At 42.1% G+C, this 20,167-nt stretch overlaps 1 protein-coding gene across 1 annotated transcript; it reads left to right on the top strand.

The window, feature by feature from the left end:
* Positions 1–4,415: 4,415 nt before the first annotated feature.
* On the top strand, positions 4,416–19,622 carry LOC142399961 (sterile alpha motif domain-containing protein 9-like). The gene is made up of 4 exons (XM_075484525.1): positions 4,416–4,479; positions 6,054–6,755; positions 12,299–12,578; positions 15,679–19,622. The coding sequence occupies exons 2-4, from the start codon at positions 6,063–6,065 to the stop codon at positions 19,278–19,280; spliced, it is 4,575 nt and encodes a 1,524-aa protein (XP_075340640.1). The 5' UTR covers positions 4,416–4,479; positions 6,054–6,062; the 3' UTR covers positions 19,281–19,622.
* The last annotated feature ends 545 nt before the right edge of the window (positions 19,623–20,167 follow it).

Genomic DNA, 20,167 nt, shown 5'->3' with positions numbered 1-20,167 from the left:
TGTTTGGTTGTTTTTGTACATCTGTCACACTTATTTTGGGATTCAATATGGTTTTAACCAGAAAAAGTTTTATTTAGATTTATGTTTTAATCAATTAATTCATATCTGACTTGAAGCACGATAAACAGGGTTACAGATGTGTTCAGTTCACATGAGAAATACAGAATAATGATGTCTTCTACAGAAAAGAAGAACTGGTCCCGGCTCATCAGTTAAAGCATCTACAGCCACATATTTCCCTCCAAGTCATTTAAAGCTTCTTTAAAATAATTTATTCAGCTCGTTTTCCATCTGACACCAGAGAACAGACAGACTGAAGGACATCTTCTACAGATGGGCTGTTTGGGAGTAGATCCTGGGAACAGACAGTTATATCCCGCTTTGTTAAAGGATGCAGATCTGAAGGTAAGCTGGACCTCTGTTCTGTTTAGGAGGGTAAGGTAAAGCACTCCCATGTTAGCATGCCGAGAGCAGAAATAGCTTTAAAATGGGTGTTACAGCTCCTGTGTTTGGTTTTCTTTATGTGTATAACCTGATTATAATCCACTGCAGACATGCTGATCACTGTATTACATGAACTAACATTTATTTTTTATCTCTAAATATAATCTGTAAATGTATTTAATGACGTGTTTGCAGTCTGGCTTCCCTCTAATAACCAGAACAGTGAGAAATGTGTCTCTGCTGCTCCCAAAAATAATGCTTTGATAAAATACAGCCAGTTAGTTCACAGAGTGTCGTCACTCCCAATGGAACGACCTGCAGCTCCATGACCACCGTGACGTCCGCATTCCTTTCTGCCGCTCATAAAAACGCCACCCTGGTCGTACCTGTCCTCCAGGACAAAGGTGTGTGCGCGTGCACGCTGCGCTCAGAGCTTCCGCGTTACGACCCGAGGTAGGTGAACGTAAAGTTGAAGGCTGTGTTTTAAAGTTCCTAAAAGTTGTTAGTTGTAATTTGTATGAGACTGAACTTCTGTATTATGTGCTGTGTAACCCACCACTGACACCTGTTGTGCCAAAAAGTGATTGTCTGCCAGAATCTGATTTCCGGCCCGTTGAGTGGAAGCGCAAAAGTGTCTGCTTTTCTCTGGATTAAACGGTCATTATATACACACAACTGCATTATAATGCAATTATAGCAAAGGCATGTGTCTTCGAAAGTTCAACGTTTGTTGTTATGTAATTATTACAACTGTGGTCAAAAGAAGTGCATTTTGTAGCGAAATCAAACATGGCAATTACGTGATAAACATGTCTCTATGTGCTTGGTATGTCTGATGACTTTGTGCAGCTGCTGGGAGATAAAAAAAGACCATTTTGTGTTGTAATGGTCCTTTAAACGAGTTAAAAACTGTGCTGTGCGCTCAGATCTTTATATCATGAAGCTCCAGAATGATATCAAGTCATATTTAGGCAGAGATCACCTTTCATTAACTGTATTTGACCTTCAATCAGTTTTTGGCAGGTGAAAACTGATTGAAAACTCCAAAACATATCCAAACCTGGGAAGCAAATACTATGAAGGGCCCAGATCAGATAAAAACAATGCAGAGTCACGAGGATCTTTATTGAAACCCCACCAATAAATCATATTCATTATCGTCTAATTTCCAAAGACAGGGCTACACAAAGCCATCAGACATACCAAGCACATAGAGACATGTCTGATTTAGCTACAAAATGCACTTCTTTTGGCCACAGCTATAATAATTACGGAACAACAAACGTTGAACTTTCGAAGACACATGCCTTTGCTATAATTGCATTATAATGCAGTTGTGTGTATCTGCATATTATGACCGTTTAATATGGGGTAAGAAATCAGTCAAAAAGAAACGTGCATCTGTGCAAGTAATCCGCGTATATTTGGGAAATGTGTGCGTCTTTGGTTGTAGTTGAGCATAAAATAAATATGTGCAATCTCTAAAAATGAGTCCATCTGTGTTTATAATGGGTTGTGTTTTGATATTTGTCAAAACACGAATTTAAAAGTTACGACATCAAAAAATACATACACAAATCGAAAAGTTAAGAATCGAAAAGTTACGAATTCAAAAGTTACGAATACAAATTTCTCAAGTGCAGGAAAGGGGACAAAAATACGTCATCGCTGACGTCATCACGTCACAGGCATCACCAGCAAAAGAAAATTCTGTAAGTTAAAGATATTTTCCCATTATATTTTGTGTATGAAATGCGCTGTGAATAAACTCGGCACGTTTATCTAGGTAGGTGAGGTAGTTCATGGTGGTAACCACTTAAATCCTACATAAGAGGGGAAATTGTGACAAGTAATGGTAGGATTAAGTTGACAAGTGCATGCAAAATCAAATGTATAGGCTATCCTAATGAACTACGATTGATGAACAGGAGGACAACGTACAGCTTTAATTTTATTCACAGCGCATTTCATACACAAAAAATAATGGGAAAATATCTTTAACTTACAGGTTCATCCACTGCTGAAGCCCCTTGTTGTGTCATGCTTTAAATCACAAACGCAATCCAGTAAATATTTACTAGTATAGTATAGTATAGTATAGTATAGTATAGTAAATACAGAGTAATACAGAGTCCGCACTGTGGTCAAAGTCAAAATATGTTCTAGTATCACCGGTGTTCTGTCGATTTGTGCTACTTCGTTGAGAAATGCTGCCACCGCAAAAACAGATAAGTGTGTCCAGAGTGGTGTAAAAGTATTACTCTATAGCTCTGAGCGTGTCTATCGATTCAGGCTACCCCATCAAAAAATGCTACTTTATGGTTTTCTACCTCTGTATATCAAAATAAAGTCATAAAGTAAGTGTTTTTGTCTCTCATGTGGGTAATTATAAAAATTGATTTATTTAAGAGGGTAGCACATTTTGATAGTCCAATAACACGCTGTCAAATCATGCTCCCCCTTCTCATTGCAATCATTCACAATGATGGAGCAGAGTCACCTAAATAAAGACAGAAGTGTCCCAAATACAAAAATCAAATGGTGAATGACACCCCATTTGTGCATGTTAAGCTAACTGCTTGTTAATACGATAAGTGTTTTATTACTTTGCATGTCTTCCAAAAGAGAAAACAATCAGACCCAGGGTAGCAAAACATGATGGGCGTGAAAACGAAACTTAGAAAATCGGCTCGGCGCATGCACAAAACCACCGGCCGTGCTGATGGGGTGATCGAATTTTCTTCTGCTGGTGATGCCTGTGACGTGATGACGTCAGCGATGACGTATTTTTGTCCCCTTTCCTGCACTTGAGAAATTCGTATTCGTAACTTTTGAATTCGTAAACTTTTTGATTCGTGTATGTATTTTTTGATGTCGCAACTTTTAAATTCGTATTTTGAGAAATATCAAAACACAACCCATTATAAACACAGATGGACTCATTTTTAGAGATTGCACATATTTATTTTATGCTCAACTACAACCAAAGACGCACACATTTCTCAAATATGCGCGGATTATTTGCACAGATGCACGTTTCTTTTTGACCGATTTCTTACCCCATAGTTTAATCCAGAGAAAAGCAGACGCTTTTGCGCTACCGCTCAAAGGGCTGCTGTGCGCGCTCCCGCGACCGGGAATCAGATTCTGGCAGACAATCACTTTTTGGCACGACACCCCGCGTGAGTCCCGGAAGGGTTCGGTTCGGTTCGGTTTGGGTTCGCTTGCTGAAGTTTTTCGGATCTTTGTCCTGAAAACAAGAAGCTAACGCTAACATGCTAAGTTGGCCGACTTTTTTTCCTGCCGTTTTGTCATCCAGTTTTCAAAATCCAATCCTTTCAAACATGTAATCATACAATGATGTAGATAATGAAATTTTATATGGTTTTTATATATGGGAACAAAAACATTTGGGTTCCAGGGACAAACAGGGAACAATAGGAAGTGGGTGTGGTGCTCACAGAAATGTAAAAACATTCATTCATACCATCATAGCATATTCATTCACTGTGCAGGGGACCCTGTTAGCTGTTTATGATGAGCTATGAATTTGTCTTTTTCAACGATAGTTTGGTTTTTTCAGCCTTAAATATGTTTTAGCGTAATAACAGACTTATAATAGAGTCTGTCAGAAAAAAGATTAAGTTTGGTTTTCTACCTGAGCATCTCACTTTATGGGTTTAAATCTATTTAAGATTATTGGTCGTCAAGGTAAACCGCTGAGATCATTATCAGTTGAATTATGCTTTAATTAAAACACATCTTTCATTAAGTGCCACCATTTTAACAAACAAAGTGTTGTAAGTCAGTCTGAAGTAGCTTAAAGCTCATACGGTTGATGAATAACTGAGAGATGCTTTATTAGTTTAATCCACAAAGATCCCATGCATAGTTAATACTCTGTTTAAATGTTCCCAAAGCATGCTATACAGGATATATACTGTTTAAAGGAACCTCTTCCATTCAATCACTAATACAGTATTGGTCTGAAATTCCAGGCTTTTTTCCAGTCCAAGGACCAGTACACCTGTCCAGGTGAGATACTATCCTGTCCAACATAACGCAGACAACATCAGTAATACACTCACACCAAGCTACACTTAGCATAGCATCAAAACAAGCCTGATGCATCTTGAAAACAAAATATAACTTCTCTTCTGCAGTGAAAAAATATAGTTTTAGATTTAAAAAAAACTTTCACCCTCCTTATTCTTCATTTGTAGTGTCCTTTTATTTAACCAGGAAAAAACTCATTGAGATTAAAGCCTCTTTTCCAAGAGTGACCTGGCCAAGACAGCAGCGTAAAACAAACAGCGCACAACAAGACCAAATACACAAACACATAAACAACAGTTTCAGGAAAAATATCCTGGAGATATCACACAGCATTAAGCATTAGGGCAATTACAGGAGCCAGGTGAGCTTACGTCTCTGTCCTTTAAAATTGACTTGAATTCCCCCAAAGTTATCAGAAATGACAGTTTTAAATCCTTTTGCATATTATTCCAGGTGGCAGGGGCAGAAAATTTAAAGGCCTTTTTACCCAATTCAGTTCTGACTTTTGGGACCTGCATCAAAATGATGTCCTGAGAGTACAGACCATAACGGCTGGCGTTCCTACACAGAAGTGAGCACAAATATGTGGAAATAAGTCCCAAAGAATGCATTTTTAGCAGTTTTAGCAATTTGTGTTTTCTCAAATTATTTTTTAAATGTTTAAATCACAATTTGGCTCCAGAACCACTCAGGGAATTTATAAAAGAGACCAAACAGCAGCAGCTCCAACCACAACTGTACAATCCCTAAGTGCAGAACATCGTTTGGACAGTCGGTCTTTTCTTACAAAAGCTGTAAACTCTGGAACTCACTGCCCACAGATATCAAGTCCATCAGTGAGTTTAAATTGTTCACCTTTAAACTTAAATGTTGGCTTAAAACAAACCAAAACTGTACTCACTTGTAAAAATGTGAGAGTAAATGAATGAGATGAAAGTTTGAACTGCACTGTTGTATTTATAGATTAATGTTCTTATGTCTATTTTAGGTCGTGTGTCGGTATAGAAAAGCCTAACCAGGGACCAGAGGTGTAAATTAGCACTTGTTGCTATACTCTGTATGCATCAGCTACAAGCTTTGATTTGTAACTATGTCTGATTGTATTGTCCCTGTCAAATAAACTAATAAAATAAAAGATAAAATTTATAGATTAAAAAACAGCCAGTGAGAGAGTCTGCGGTCAGATAGACGAACAATTAGCTGTAGCATACAAAGTACAGTGATAGCGATAGCTGCAATCAGTCATAAAATAAAACATTTCTACATCACATAGGCTACACTCCTTGCTTTTATTCACTTGGTCTCACTCAGCAGATTCAGCCGAGCTGTAAGTTGATTTACATCTTACAACTAATAAAAGCAAATTTCACTATTTTTGGATTAAAACATGTTCTTGCCGGTAGTAAAAATGTGCTTTCGAGGTATTCATTTCATATAATTTCCCTTTGGAATAAATAAAGTTTTTTTATCATTTCATTTTCATTTCAGATCTTTCTAAATATTCAGATTTTTTGTGTTTTCTTATGTTTTCCTTTACTCTGTTTCTGTTTTAGTTGATCAAAATGAGCCAATCCGTAATTGAGACGTGGACCACAGAAGAAGTCCACCAGTGGCTCATGACACAGGTCAGAGTTCATCCGGACAGTGCAGACAGATTCACCGAAGAGGAAGTTTCGGGAGAAAGTTTGGTTTCATTTGAAAAGACAGACGTTTTGGATTTGGGAATAAAACATGGTCCTGCAGTGAAAATTATGTGTTATCTAAAAACAATGAAAGAAGGATCCAAGCATCAGTCAGAGTTCCCTGCATATGTAGAAACATGGACAAAGGAACAAGTGGGGTTGTGGTTACAGCAGCATGCGAAGGTATACAGCAAATATGCAGAACGTTTCCTGGAAGAGAACGTGTCTGGAGATTGCCTTGTCTGCTTCAAGAAGCAGGACCTTCTGGATCTTGGTGTAAAAAGTGGTCCAGCTGTGAAGATTCTGGCTCAACTCCGCCAGATGAACACAAAACCAGAGCCACTGTTGGAACTTGATGCTCAGACCAGCGCAGATCAGAGAGATGATCCAGAACCAGCTCAACCTGAACAGAGTGTCGCTCAAACCAGTCTGATGAAACAGCAAGCTGAACCAAAAAGAGATGAAACGACGAGAAGTCGAGACAAACGGGACCAGCTGCCATTCTGTCCTTCAGAGGAGGAAGACAGGAAACCATCAGCTCAACACAATATCAAGAAAAAAGAAACTGTTGTGGTAAGATGTCTGTCTTTTATGCACAAAATGTTTATGTACAATACATAAACTATCAGAAGAGTATCTAGAATAAAGCAACTACAGCTATAAAAGAAAATAAATTCTACTGCATGAGTTTTGACCATGACCAGTACGACGGCACTTATTACGTTCATTTAAGTCTTTACACTGATTACCTGTATGAATTTTTTATTTATGATTTTAAAATGCCTTTCTTATTGTGGAAGACATATTGTGGCTTCAGTATTAACATTTCATGAATCTGAAAAGCCATTGGGTTTCTCCAGTTACTCCCTGTACAGCTGTACTGTTTGCAGAACTAAAACATTTGGTTCCAGACAGATTACAGTGTTCCAAAGGACAGGGACCATCGTCTTCCACTTATCCGAGGGTGGGTCAAGAAAACAACAGATTCAGGAGGGTAACTCAGAAATCCCTTTCTATGTGGAGGAGCAGCGGCTCCACCATCCCCCTGGATGATGGAACTCCTCCCCCCGGATGATGGAGCTCCTCCCCCCGGATATTAGCTCCTCCCCCCGGATGATGGGGCTCCTCCCTCTGGATGGTAGCTCCTCCCCCCGGATGATGGAGCTCCTCCCCCCTGGATGATAGCTCCTCCCCCGGATGGTGGAGCTCCTCCCCCCTGGATGATAGCTCCTCCCCCGGATGGTGGAGCTCCTCCCTCTGGATGGTAGCTCCTCCCCCGGATGATGGAGCTCCTCCCCCCTGGATGATAGCTCCTCCCCCCGGATGATGGAGCTCCTCCCCCCTGGATGATAGCTCCTCCCCCGGATGGTGGAGCTCCTCCCTCTGGATGGTAGCTCCTCCCTCTGGATGATAGCTCCTCCCCCTGGCGCAGATACTCCTCCCCTGATGCAGAGACTCCTCCCCCTGATGCAGAGACTCCTCCCCCTGAGGCAAAGACTCCTCCCCCTGAGGCAAAGACTCCTCCCCCTGACGCAGATACTCCTCCCCTGATGCAGAGACTCCTCCCCCTGATGCAGAGACTCCTCCCCCTGACGCAGATACTCCTCCCCTGATGCAGAGACTCCTCCCCCTGATGCAGAGACTCCTCCCCCTGAGGCAGAGACTCCTCCCCCTGATGCAGAGACTCCTCCCGACCCGGAGGGAGCGCTTCACCTTTTTCCTGTTCAGAACCACGGTCTCAGATCTGGAAGAGCTGACCTTCATTCCGGCTGCTTCACACTCAGCTGTGAACCGCTCCAGTGCAGCTGAAAGTCAAGGCTTGAAAAAGCTTTGCGACAATTTCCATGAAAATAACAATGACAGGGATAGATGCAAATATAGATTGAAAGGTCAAACTCCCATGACCCCTTCAGTAACCTGGAGTAAGCTTTCCCAGGTAGGCTGAGTTATGGGATCCCATCCATCATCTTCCGTTTCTCCGGGGGTCGGGTCGCGGGGGCAGCAGCTTGAGCAGAGAAACCCAGACGTCCCCGTCCCCGGCCACTTCCTCCAGCTCTTCTGGGGGGACCCCGAGGCGTTCCCATGCCAGCCGAGAAACATAGTCTCTCCAACGTGTCCTGGGTCTTCCCCGGGGCCTCCTCCCAGTGGGACGGGCCCGGAACACCTCACCAGGGAGGCGTCCAGGAGGCATCCTAACCAGATGCCCGAGCCACCTCATCTGACTCCTCTGGATGCGGAGGAGCAGCGGTTCTACTCCGAGCCCCTCCCGGATGACCGAGCTTCTCACCCTATCTCTAAGGGAGAGCCCAGACACCCTGCGGAGGAAACTCATTTCGGCCGCTTGTATTCGCGATCTCGTTCTTTCGGTCACTACCCACAGCTCGTGACCATAGGTGAGGGTAGGATCTCGTTCCTTCGGTCACTACCCACAGCTCGTGACCATAGGTGAGGGTAGGATCTCGTTCCTTCGGTCACTACCCACAGCTCGTGACCATAGGTGAGGGTAGGATCTCGTTCCTTCGGTCCCTACCCACAGCTCGTGGCCATAGGTGAGGGTAGGATCTCGTTCTTTCGGTCACTACCCACAGCTCGTGGCCATAGGTGAGGGTAGGATCTCGTTCTTTCGGTCACTACCCACAGCTCGTGGCCATAGGTGAGGATAGGAACATAGACTGACCGATAAATCGAGAGCTTGGCCTTCTGGCTCAGCTCCTTCTTCACCACGACGGGCCGGTGCAGAGCCCGCATCACTGCAGACGCCGCACCGATCCGCCTGTCAACCTCCTGCTCCATTTGTCCCTCACTCGTGAACAAGACCCCGAGATACTTGAACTCCTCCACTTGGGGAAGGATCTCATTCCCGACCCGGAGAGAGCATTCCACCCTTTTCCGGCCGTTATGGGATCCCCTGCACTTGAAATACAGTCTCTGGCCCCGTTTCTTAAAAATGGGAACCACCACTCCTTGTCTGCCATTTCACAGGTGTTGTCATCCTCTGGAGTCCATTCCTGGTGCCTTACCGCTGGGAAGCTTTTTTTTAACTACCATAGCTACTTCTGACAAGGTGTTAGGTTATTGAGGAGATCCTCAGTTCGGGTCAGCAGTTCTCCACCCAGGTCAAGTATAGCCTGGGATTGACCCAGCCCGAATGGTTTGCCAGAACATTCTTGAGGCCAACTGGAAATCCTTCTCCATGGCCTCACCAAATTCCTCCCATACTTTTGCAGCGACCAATACTGCAGCCCCTCTAGGCACTCAGTGCCAGCTATCTGCCTCAAGTAACCCCCATGACAACCAAACCCAAAAGGTCTTCTTCTTCGGCTTGGCAGCTTCACTCACCACTGGCATCCACCAGCAGGTCCTCTAGTTACCGCCAACAGGCACCAACGACTTTCAGGCCACAACTCCTGGAAGCTGCATCTGCGATGGAGGTCCTGAACATAGTCCATTTGGATTCTATGTCCCCAACGTCGCTTGGTAGATGAGAAAAATTCTCTTGGAGGTGTGAGTTTAAGATCTCATGGACAGGGGCCTCCACCAGATGTTCCCAGTTCAATCACACTACCCGTTTGGGTTTACCATGTCTGTCCGACAGTCTTTCCTGCCAACGGATCGAACTCACCACCAGGTGGTGATTGGGTCAAAAAAACACTCTTCAGATAAGAGAGGCCGTTCCTTCCAATCACACTCCTACAGGTCACTCCCTCATTGTCCCCACAGACATTGAAGTCTCCCAGAAGAATAATGGAATCCTCAGGGTACCCTCCCTTTCTGGACCTACCCAGAGACTCCAAGAAGGCTGTGTAATCTGAGCTGCTGTTTGGTGTTTATGTCAAGGAACGGTCAGAACTTTCCCTCCTGTGACACTGCAGCTGCAGGGAGGTCACCCTCCACTCAGTGGGGGGCCTGTGAGTATCCCCAAAGCTGCGCAGTGCTTCCGCCCCTGGGCAGCTCTTGAGTATAAGAGAGTCCAGCCATCTGCAAAAGTTTGGTTTCAGAGCCCACGCTGTGCGTAGATGAGCCCAACTATATCTAGTTGGTATCGCTCCACCTCACGCACAAGCTCAGGCTCATTCCCTACCAACCAGGTGACTGCCACCTCCCAAGAGCCATTCTATGACACTGGGAATCGATAATACCGGCCTTCGCCTGCTGCCTAGCTCGCAATGCAGCCCATCTTGAATATCCTACCTGTGCGTTGTGGGCCCACATGGAAATGGCATCCTGTTGCTTCTTTTAGCTGAGCCCTGCTGAACTCTAGGAGCCAAATCTTAGGCCACGAGGCACTGTGTTATTTACTTACATACCCACAAATATCTTTATCAAATATAAACACCCAGTCATGCCATTTATATGGGGTTTTAAAGCCCATAGGATATCCAAAAAGCATGCTTTCAGCATTATTACTGGGCAGCGAACCTTAGAGCTCTTGCTTACTGGGTTGAAGGTTATAATCCTGGCGTCTCAACAGAAACCCCAGCCTGGGTTGCCATTGAAAAGGCTGATGTTAAAGACACCTCACTCCCAGCTCTTCTTTTCTCAACTCCTAGTCTTCCCAACTCAAAATTGAATAACCAAATAATTCGTAACTGTTTGAGAATATGGCAGCAGATTAAGAAATGTTGCGAAATACCTGGTATCTCTGTCTATGCCCCTGTGTGTCATAATCATGCATTTCCATCTTCACTGTCTGATGCAACTTTTCACAGTTGGAAACTAAAAGGCATAGTTGCTCTAAAAGATTTGTACATTAATAAGCATTTTGCTTCATTTACTCAACTGCAACATAAATTCTCCCTCCCAGCAACACATTTCTTTAGGTACCTGCAAGTTAGAAACTATGTATGCCAAAACGTACATAATTTTGAGACCCTCCCTGAGGAAAGTAAGATTCATAATCTTTTGCTTGGCCCACCAGATTCTAGACACCTGATTTCAAACTTTGTTAAGATATTCTCTGAACAAGTGGACTGTGCCACCCAGTCTTTGAAGACTGCTTGGGAAGAGGAGTTGAATATCCAGATTGACGATATTGTCTGGGGGGAAGGTATCAGTAGAATACAATATTGCTCCATTAATGCTAGACACCACCTTATTCAGTTTAAGGTCATGCATAGACTCCACTACTCTAAAACTAAACTTCATAAAATATATCCCACTGTTTCCCCTTTGTGTCAGAGATGTAAGTCTGCAGATGGTACCCTAGCCCACCTTTTCTGGTCATGTCCAAAGCTGTATGACTTTTGGTGCAGTGTATTTCAATGGTTCTCTGAGATGTACAATTGTGTTTTCAAGCCTGATCCACAGGTGGCACTGTTTGGGTACTCAATGTTTCTGTTGCCGCAAAGCATGCGTGTACAGCACACCATAATGTATGGAATTGCAAAAAGACTCATTTTAATGCTTTGGAAGTCAGAGGCAGTGCCCCTTTTCAAGACGTGGCTGTCTGAACTCACATCCCTATTGCACATGGAGAAAATCAGGTACAATCTGTCTAACAATCTGAGAGGATTTTATAAGATCTAGCAGCCATTCTTGGACCATCTTGAAAAATTTGATGGAGACCTTGAAAATATGTGACGCTACCTACCTCTTACTTTTTTATTTTTTCTGTTAATGTTGGCACTAGTTAAGATAAGTCATTGCCTTAGTTTGTACGCCCTGTTTGTTTTGTCTTTGTGTGCGTTTTTTTCCCACGTTAATATTTTTGTAATTCCTCCTACAGCATAATATGTGGGGGGGGGGGGTCCTCTTTTTACCTGGACATTTGTACAAACATTCTTTGAAAAACTTGAATAAACATACTGTTTAAAAAAAAATATATATAAACACCCACAAATATACATATCTACATAAAGACAGTCTTTGTATGATATAATTTATTGTATTTTTCAATATGCGTGTTAGTCTCAAAAATAATTTATTGAATAATTTGTAAAGCACTTTGAACAACATTTGATTTTTGTCAAAGATGCAATATGAATAAAGTTTGGCTAATTGATTGTTAATACAGTATTAGAAATAATAAAGTCACAAATATGACAAAAAGCTAAAGTTTGTAAAACACATAAGTAGACAAATGGGATTCAGGATGTTTTATTTTTTTTTTCCTGCAGACCACAACGGCACCAGAAACGAGTGACATCACTGTGAAGATAGAGGAAACCCTAGGACAGCTTTTAAAGGAAGATCTGAAACGTTTTAAGTTCTTCCTAAGAAACTACGAAAAATCAAAGATTAAACCTTTCAATAGAAGTGAGCTAGAGGAAAAGGACATCATGGAAACTGCCACCTTACTGACTGACCGCTATGGAAAAGAGGCTCTACAGGTCACCATAGAAACACTGAAATCAAGTCATTTCCAGGATCTTGCCTGTCAGCTGGAAAAATACTCACGTAAGTGTCAGAACAGTTTTTCTTTCTAAATTTATTACCGATATTTGTTTTATTTCAGATCTTAGTCTTCATTAATCATTCACTGGATTGTGTTCTTCAAGAGGATTCCTCTGAAATCTTCTTAAAATAAAAGAATTTGTTAAAGTAATAAAATGTGACCATGAGCATCTTCACAGACCAGTTTTGCCCTGTTGCCTTGAAACTGCACAGGTACCGTATTTTCCGGACTATAAGTCGCAGCAGGCAAAAAATGCTTCTTGGAGAGGAAAAAAAACATATATGTCGCATTTATTTACAAATTTATTTCATAAAATCCAAGACCAAGAACAGACATTTAATATGGAAAGTCAAGTTATTCAGCTACACAATAACAACAGAACAACCGTCTGAATAGGTGTATGTTATTATGTTAATATGATCCGGTGACACGTGTTCAGTTACCTGCTTTTCAATGAACTCATGGAAACTGTTGACCTTGGCCTGGAAGTCCGCTGTCCTCTCTGATAGAGAGGCGGTTGTGTTGCATGAAGCGGTAACACCAACAAGGCCCGCCTGCAAAGTCATTTATCTTCATCTCCTTGGCAACTATCAGGGTGTAGAGACGTAACTGCACCGTTGACGAGCATCTCCCGGCAGAACGTTGTTCAAGCACCCGACTATAAGCCAAACGATGAAAAAAAAGTTTGACTTATAGTCCAGAAAATACGGTATTCACAAAGGTTTGCAATAAAGTAAGAGAACAACAATTTACGTGATATCTTAAAGCACACTCATTTTTTTGTGTCAAATGACCAAACCTGTGTTAGGACAAGTATGTACTTGTCCCCATAATCCAAATTAATTGAATGTAACCTTTTGAAATCCTAAACTTTCATAACCCATCTACACACAGCACGTGACATCTTACACCGTGTCATTTAATGAACAAAAACTGAGACAAAATGCAGAAACAGTGTCTGAAAGTCCACCTTTATAAAAGGGTAAGTAGCAACCAGGTGCCACTGATCAATGCGCTTCATGATTGATCATTAGCTGAGCAACTGTAAAGCAGACAAAACCCACCAACACCAAAAAGCATTGTGGTTATAGACAGACTCGGCTTTAGGTGAATAAAAACAGACCCCTTCTTACAGTCCAGCTGTTCTAAAACACAAACCATTAGAATAACAAGACATCTAAACCAAAACTAAATTCAAAACAGAAATACCAAAACCAGCTAAATGTCCACAAAAGAACAACATTTAAAAAAAAAGTATTATTTCTAACTGGTCTTACTAAAGTCAAAAGTTTAATAATGTAATGTGTGACCCTGCACAGAGGGGAGTTGCTTTTATGAGAGCATCTGAGGGGGTCGTCCAGTCTTTTGTGTATGTGATTAGTCATAGTGTCATTGTGAACTTTATTGTCAATCTTCAATGCAACAGTACATTACACAGTGACTGAAATTGCGTTTCCCCAGACTCCAAATGTGCAGAAAGCTAAAATTGACACGTAACTAAGACATAAACTAAAATTTACACAAAAGATAAAAATGTACACGTAAACTAATATATGACATAAAGTGCAGATAAATATCAGTAACAACACAACAAAACAACACAGCAAGTAGACAACAGTGAGCATCATTTTCAGACCGTCCAGTGTACAGAAAAAGGTCAGTTGAGTATGTTACTAGAGTGCAAATATTGAGTTCAACAGGAAGCAAACATGTGCAATTGGTATGGCAAAGTGCAGAGTGCAGAGTAGCAGCATGAACATGAATAGAATGTAAACTGTTATTGTGCAAGGAATTTCAAGTAGTATGGTTTTTAGTGCGAGTATGTATGTGGAAAGGGGGGGGGGGGGTTATGTCCTTGTCTTCAGGAGTGAGTTTAGCAGTCTGATGGCCTGTGGAAAGAAGCTTGATGAAACATAGCATTGATGTTTAAAATTAATTTTACACATAAATCTAAAATTAATTAAGTCTGGGGACTGTAGAACCAGAGGAACCCCAACTCTCACACAGGGAAAACTGACCTGGGAGCAGGAGTCTGCATTTGAGACAACTCTGGAAAAGTTGCCGCCATCCCGATCAAACCTGTTGATTCCTTGTGGTGTCAGCAAAACAGTTTGTTTGTTCTGTGGCTTCGTAAATATTCTGCCAGCTATGTCACGGAGCAGCTGTGGCTCAAAAGGAGTAGCAGCCTCCCAGCTTCCCCTGGCCACATGGCAAGACACTGAACCCTAACCCATTGTCTGTTCTCATTCATCCAGGTCATGGTAATCCTAAGAGCTTGAATAATTCAATTCAGTTTTTATTTATAAAGCACCAAATTACTGCAAATATCATCTCAAGGCACTTAGATAATAAAGTCCAATTCAAGCCAATTGGAATTCAATTCATTGTAATCATAATTATTCATAAAATAATCCAATTCATTCATATAGAGCCAATTCAAAAACAGTTTCCTAGCTAAGGAAACCAACAGATTGCACCGAAACTTGTCTTCAGTCCAATCTCCCGTCCTGAGCGTGCCTGAGGACCAGAACCAGGAAGGGTGGCCATCCGCCTCCACCAGCTGGGGTTTGAGAGGACAGAAAAGAGGGGACAACAAACACTGTAACACCATTCAAAGGATACCTGTTGGAACAGGGAAACACGAGTTAATGACCACAATAATGTCACATATACATAAAGAGAGTAAAGAGAGCTCAGAATCCAGCTCAGAACTGAAGAAGCCTTTCAGATGAAAGGTGAAACGTCTATCCAAGTGACCTTATTCAAGCTCTTAGGAAATCATTGTGTAGCCTGTACATGGACTAAGATGTGTTGTATGAGTGTGTCAGTGAATGGGTGAATGTGGCATGTAGTGAGTATTACCACTCAATTACAAGGGTAAATTGAGTGGTCAGCTTTACAAGTCGAGTCCATTTACCCATAACTCAGGAGGTTAGAGTCTTAATAACAGCCAATTAAACTGTAATAATAAGCTTTACAGATCAAACTGAATTGGTCAGTTATTTTAGCTATACTCAACAGGCCGGACATTTAACCTTAAGTACAAAGATGTTTTCTATTTCTTGTTTTACTTTCTAATTCATTATTGTGATGTTCATACAGATCAACGGGACCAGCTGTGTCATTCAAGAGAAGTTACGAAGAAAGAAGCTAACCAGGGACACAAACTAAAGAATTTGTTAACTTGTGGTGGAAACTCACTCGACAACTATGACAGATTTGTTGTTGTCGTAAACAAGAGCAGTTCAGAACAAGTGCAGTATCTCCAATTTCTGAGCAAGTTGGAGCTGTTCTGTGTGTTAGACTTTGACCCAGACTCTGCTGGTTCAGGTGGACTCTGTCATTCATACAGAGAGTTAAGGATAGCTAATCTGCACACTCCAACACAATTTCAGGGACAGACTGAGGCAGTCATTAAAAGTCTCAACCTTTATAAACAGACCAGCTGGGTCTTCTGCAATGGCAGACATGACATTGACAGCACAAACAAAGAACTAGATTACAGGGATTGGCTTAGGAAAACGTGCAGAGATGTGGAACAGTTGGTTTCATTTATCTGCAACCCTGATGTTTTTTCTAATGGAAGATGCCTGATCATATTCCTTCTCCTCTCACCTGTGGATTCTGAGAAAGACCCGGTTTTTGACACCTACACGTCTTTCATTAAGCACACTGAGGAGACAAACATCATCAGTGTTTGTGAATCTAAGAGCACATATTTGAAATGGAAGCAGCTGATACAGGAGAAGTGTGACTTTGACATTGACCATCTGTCCATAAGTGAACTCTCTCTGAGTGAAATCAATGGTACCATTATGGGGCTGGGACCACAGAATCAGTCGGCTGGAAGGCTGCTTCCCTCCTCTGGTTCCAGCACTGTTGTTATGAAACAGAAGGAAGAAGATTTACTGACGGCTCTGGATATTTTATGTCTGAATGAATGTGAAAACATTTATGATGAAAACAGTTCCGAGTTCGAGAAATTCAGAGTTGAAGTTGAGGAGGAATTCTACAGAGGAGGCAAAGTCAGATGGTGGAACTTTTACTTCTGTGGCAAAGACAAAGAAAAGCCATTCATCAAGAGAGACAAGTATGAAAACGTGAAGACAATGATCAGATCACAAAGAGAGTCAAATGAGACATGCGTTCTGCTGAATCTATTTCATGCTCCAGGATGTGGCGGTACCACCTTAGCAATGAATGTGATGTGGGACCTCCGCCACGAGTTCAGATGTGCTGTGCTGAAGGACAAAACGCTGCCCAAAACAGAAATTGCCAACCAAGTGAGACATCTAATGGAACTTGAAAGTGAGAAACTGTCTCCAGTTTTGCTGTTCGTCGATGACTCAAAGGAAACGGAGAACCTTAACGATCTTGTTACCGGCATACGGCGGACTATTGAGGATTTCTCCAACGTGAATGCAGATGCACAAAACTGCAAGGTCATCATCCTTAACTGTGTTCGTTCCCAGAGTCCACAAGATCTTTACAAACGGCACAGTCAAACACAAAATCAATACCTGACTGCTAACCTGACCCCACAAGAACAGATGGACTTTAAAAAGAAACTGAAAGATCTCAAAGAAACTCATGAAAAACCAGAAAACTTTTACAGCTTCATGGTCATGAAAAGTAATTTTGACAAAAAATACACTGAAGATCTTGCTCGGGAGACACTGGAGAATTTTGATTTCAGCTCAAAGGAGGGACGTCTGTTTGCCTTTTTGGCCTTGCTGAACACATATGTGGCAAAATCCGAAATTTCTCTCTCTCTCTGTGAGGATTTTTTTCAGATGAAAATGATTCACTGGTCTGACAACAGTGTTTTAGACAAAATGAAACCATTGTCAAACCTCCTCATTGTGGACAGAGTTGAAGAATGGGGTGGATACAAAGGAATCCGAATCCTTCATCATGAAATAGCATCTGCCTGTCTGGATGAGTTGGAGAGAAGCTACTCCTTGAAAGTCAGTGACATTGTCATGGAAATGCTTCATTATGATCTGTTCTTCAGTGCTGGAGTTGTTAAATGTAGGCTGATGCTTTCGATTCATCGAATGTTGATTGAAAGACAACGGAAGAAAGATGAGAGAGAACTGTTTTCTCCTCTCATAGACAAAGTCCACAACCAGGAGGGGAGACAAACTGTCCAAAAAATCTTTGTGAAAGCATCATCCAGGTATGAGACAAGTGCATCTATTCCACAGGCATTGGCAAGGTATTTGTACATCAATGTGCGCGACTTCCCAGAGGCTTTAAAGTGGGCAGAAAAAGCCAAGAATGTTAAAGAAAACGTATACACCTTTGACACAATTGGGCAAGTGCATAAAAGCAATTTGAGGTCAAACATAGAGAGAGAAAAGCAAGAGACCTCTCACAATCCAGAACACTTGAACAAAAACATTGAAATTGCCAAGAATGGAATGAAAGCTTTCCAAAGGGCTCAGGATCTGGCTGATCCTGTAGATGAACCACAGGAGGAAACGCCTGATGAAGACTCAGAGGACTATCCCAGAAGGTCATACAATTTTTATGGCCTTGTGAGCATGCTGGAGATCGCTTTCCTGGTCTTTGAGATACTGGGCAGGTTGCCTTTCTTTGAAAAAGACAACCCCATGAAGAAAAGGAACTTGCAGAGTTTTCTTGGTGGAACGATTCCAATCACCAGTGTTTACAGAGAGGACGGTGTGATCAACAACAGGTATTTTGAGATCATCAAAGAACACGAGCAGTTTCTTGTCAAACTAAAGTCTGACGTCAAACAATTATTTGATTTCCTTGACTGTTACTTCGCTTACATAAAAGGAAACTCTGAATTTGACATGATGAATCATAGAACAGTCAGTGAAAATTTCAAGAAGTATGTTGAACTTTTCTGCACACCAGAGGAAAAGAGAAAAGAACAGCGTAACAAATCTACCCTAAATTTGAAAATTGATATTGAAGAGCGTAAATTGTTTCTTGAGAGGAACCAAGCAGATACGTTCTCAGGAATACTTCAGCATTTGGACAAACCTGCGAAAGAGATGGAGCATATCGCTGAATGTTATGCATTCTTACAGAAAAACACTGTCAACCAGAAACAGCGCACACAAATTAATTACATTTTGTCAAACATAGTTCTTCATCACCTGAATCCAAAATCTAAACATGTGAAGAAGTACAAAGATCTCTGTGCTCTACTTAAAGAAATTCTGCAAGATTTGGGTCTTCAGCATCCATTCCCAGACCCATACTACCTGGCCCTGCTGTTATTCTGGCCAAGTCCTACCGAGGAAAGTACTGATTTCAGTAAATATGTTACTGCAATTCGTAACTCATCTCGCAAGAACCTGTCCAAGTTATTTCAAAAGAGAAGCACTGTTGCATTCTTCTACTTGGGAAAAGAAACAGAACTGAAAAGACTCGTCTCAAAACCTTCACTGGACAAAAGTTTTCTGCCTAAGATGTCTCGTGATACCATCGCACAACTTTGGCGGACCGGAGACATATTCAAGGAGGAAGCAATTTTCCGCCGCCTTCATCGCGTCAGTGGAACTATTGAGCAAGGAGAGGTGTACGCAAACTATGGTACCCAGAAAATCTTGGTGCGTCCAGCTCGCATCGCTGGAATCAGAAGTGGATTCAGCAATGAAAAGGTGTCTTTCTACATTGGATTTGCCATCAATGGGCCCCTTGCATACGACATCACCTATGAAAACTAGAGAAGTGCATAAGATGACCAGTGAGTCAAGAAGCTAAACTGAGTCATAGAGCCAGTGAATTACTCTTAACAAGTTTGAAAACAGTTTTGTAGTTTATAATAGAAAGAAGAAACTGGTTTGGTAAATGGTAACATTATAATTATTTTTTTCAATTCAATTCAGTTTATTTATATAGCACCAAAACAAATGTCATCTCAAAGCACTTCAAAGATACAGTCCAATTCAAGGCAATTCATTGTAATACAGTCATAATCCAATTAATTAAATTACAAATTAGTCCAATTCAAACAGTTTCCTCATAAAGGAAACCAGCAGATTCACTGAAACTTCTCTCTGATCCAATCCCCGTCCTGAGCTGCCTGAGGCGACTGTGGAGAGAAAAACTCCCTTTGAACAGGAAGAAACCTCCATCAGAACCAGAACCAGGAACTGAAGGCTCAGCCTCCCAAACTGGCAGCTGGTTCCACAGAGAGGGGCCTGATAACTGAAGGCTCTGCCTCCCAAACTGGCAGCTGGATCCACAGAGAGGGGCCTGATAACTGAAGGCTCTGCCTCCCAAACTGGCAGCTGGTTCCACAGAGAGGGGCCTGATAACTGAAGGCTCTGCCTCCCAAACTGGCAGCTGGTTCCACAGAGAGGGGCCTGATAACTGAAGGCTCTGCCTCCCAAACTGGCAGCTGGTTCCACAGAGAGGGGCCTGATAACTGAAGGCTCTGCCTCCCAAACTGGCAGCTGGTTCCACAGAGAGAGGCCTGATAACTGAAGGCTCTGCCTCCCAAACTGGCAGCTGGTTCCACAGAGAGGGGCCTGATAACTGAAGGCTCTGCCTCCCAAACTGGCAGCTGGTTCCACAGAGAGGGGCCTGATAACTGAAGGCTCTGCCTCCC

Source organism: Odontesthes bonariensis, chromosome 15, assembly GCF_027942865.1.
Source record: "Odontesthes bonariensis isolate fOdoBon6 chromosome 15, fOdoBon6.hap1, whole genome shotgun sequence".
Taxonomy (NCBI): Eukaryota; Metazoa; Chordata; class Actinopteri; order Atheriniformes; family Atherinopsidae; genus Odontesthes; species Odontesthes bonariensis.
This window is presented reverse-complemented; position numbering and strand designations above follow the sequence as displayed.

Bases quoted from the DNA above. Each gene is read 5' to 3' on its own strand.
- LOC142399961 (XM_075484525.1), top strand. From the start codon at position 6,063: ATGAGCCAATCCGTAATTGAGACGTGGACCACAGAAGAAGTCCACCAG. The intron at 6,756-12,298 runs GTAAGATGTCTG...TTTTTCCTGCAG, and splicing joins AGAAAAAAGAAACTGTTGTG to ACCACAACGGCACCAGAAAC. The intron at 12,579-15,678 runs GTAAGTGTCAGA...ATGTTCATACAG, and splicing joins TCAGCTGGAAAAATACTCAC to ATCAACGGGACCAGCTGTGT.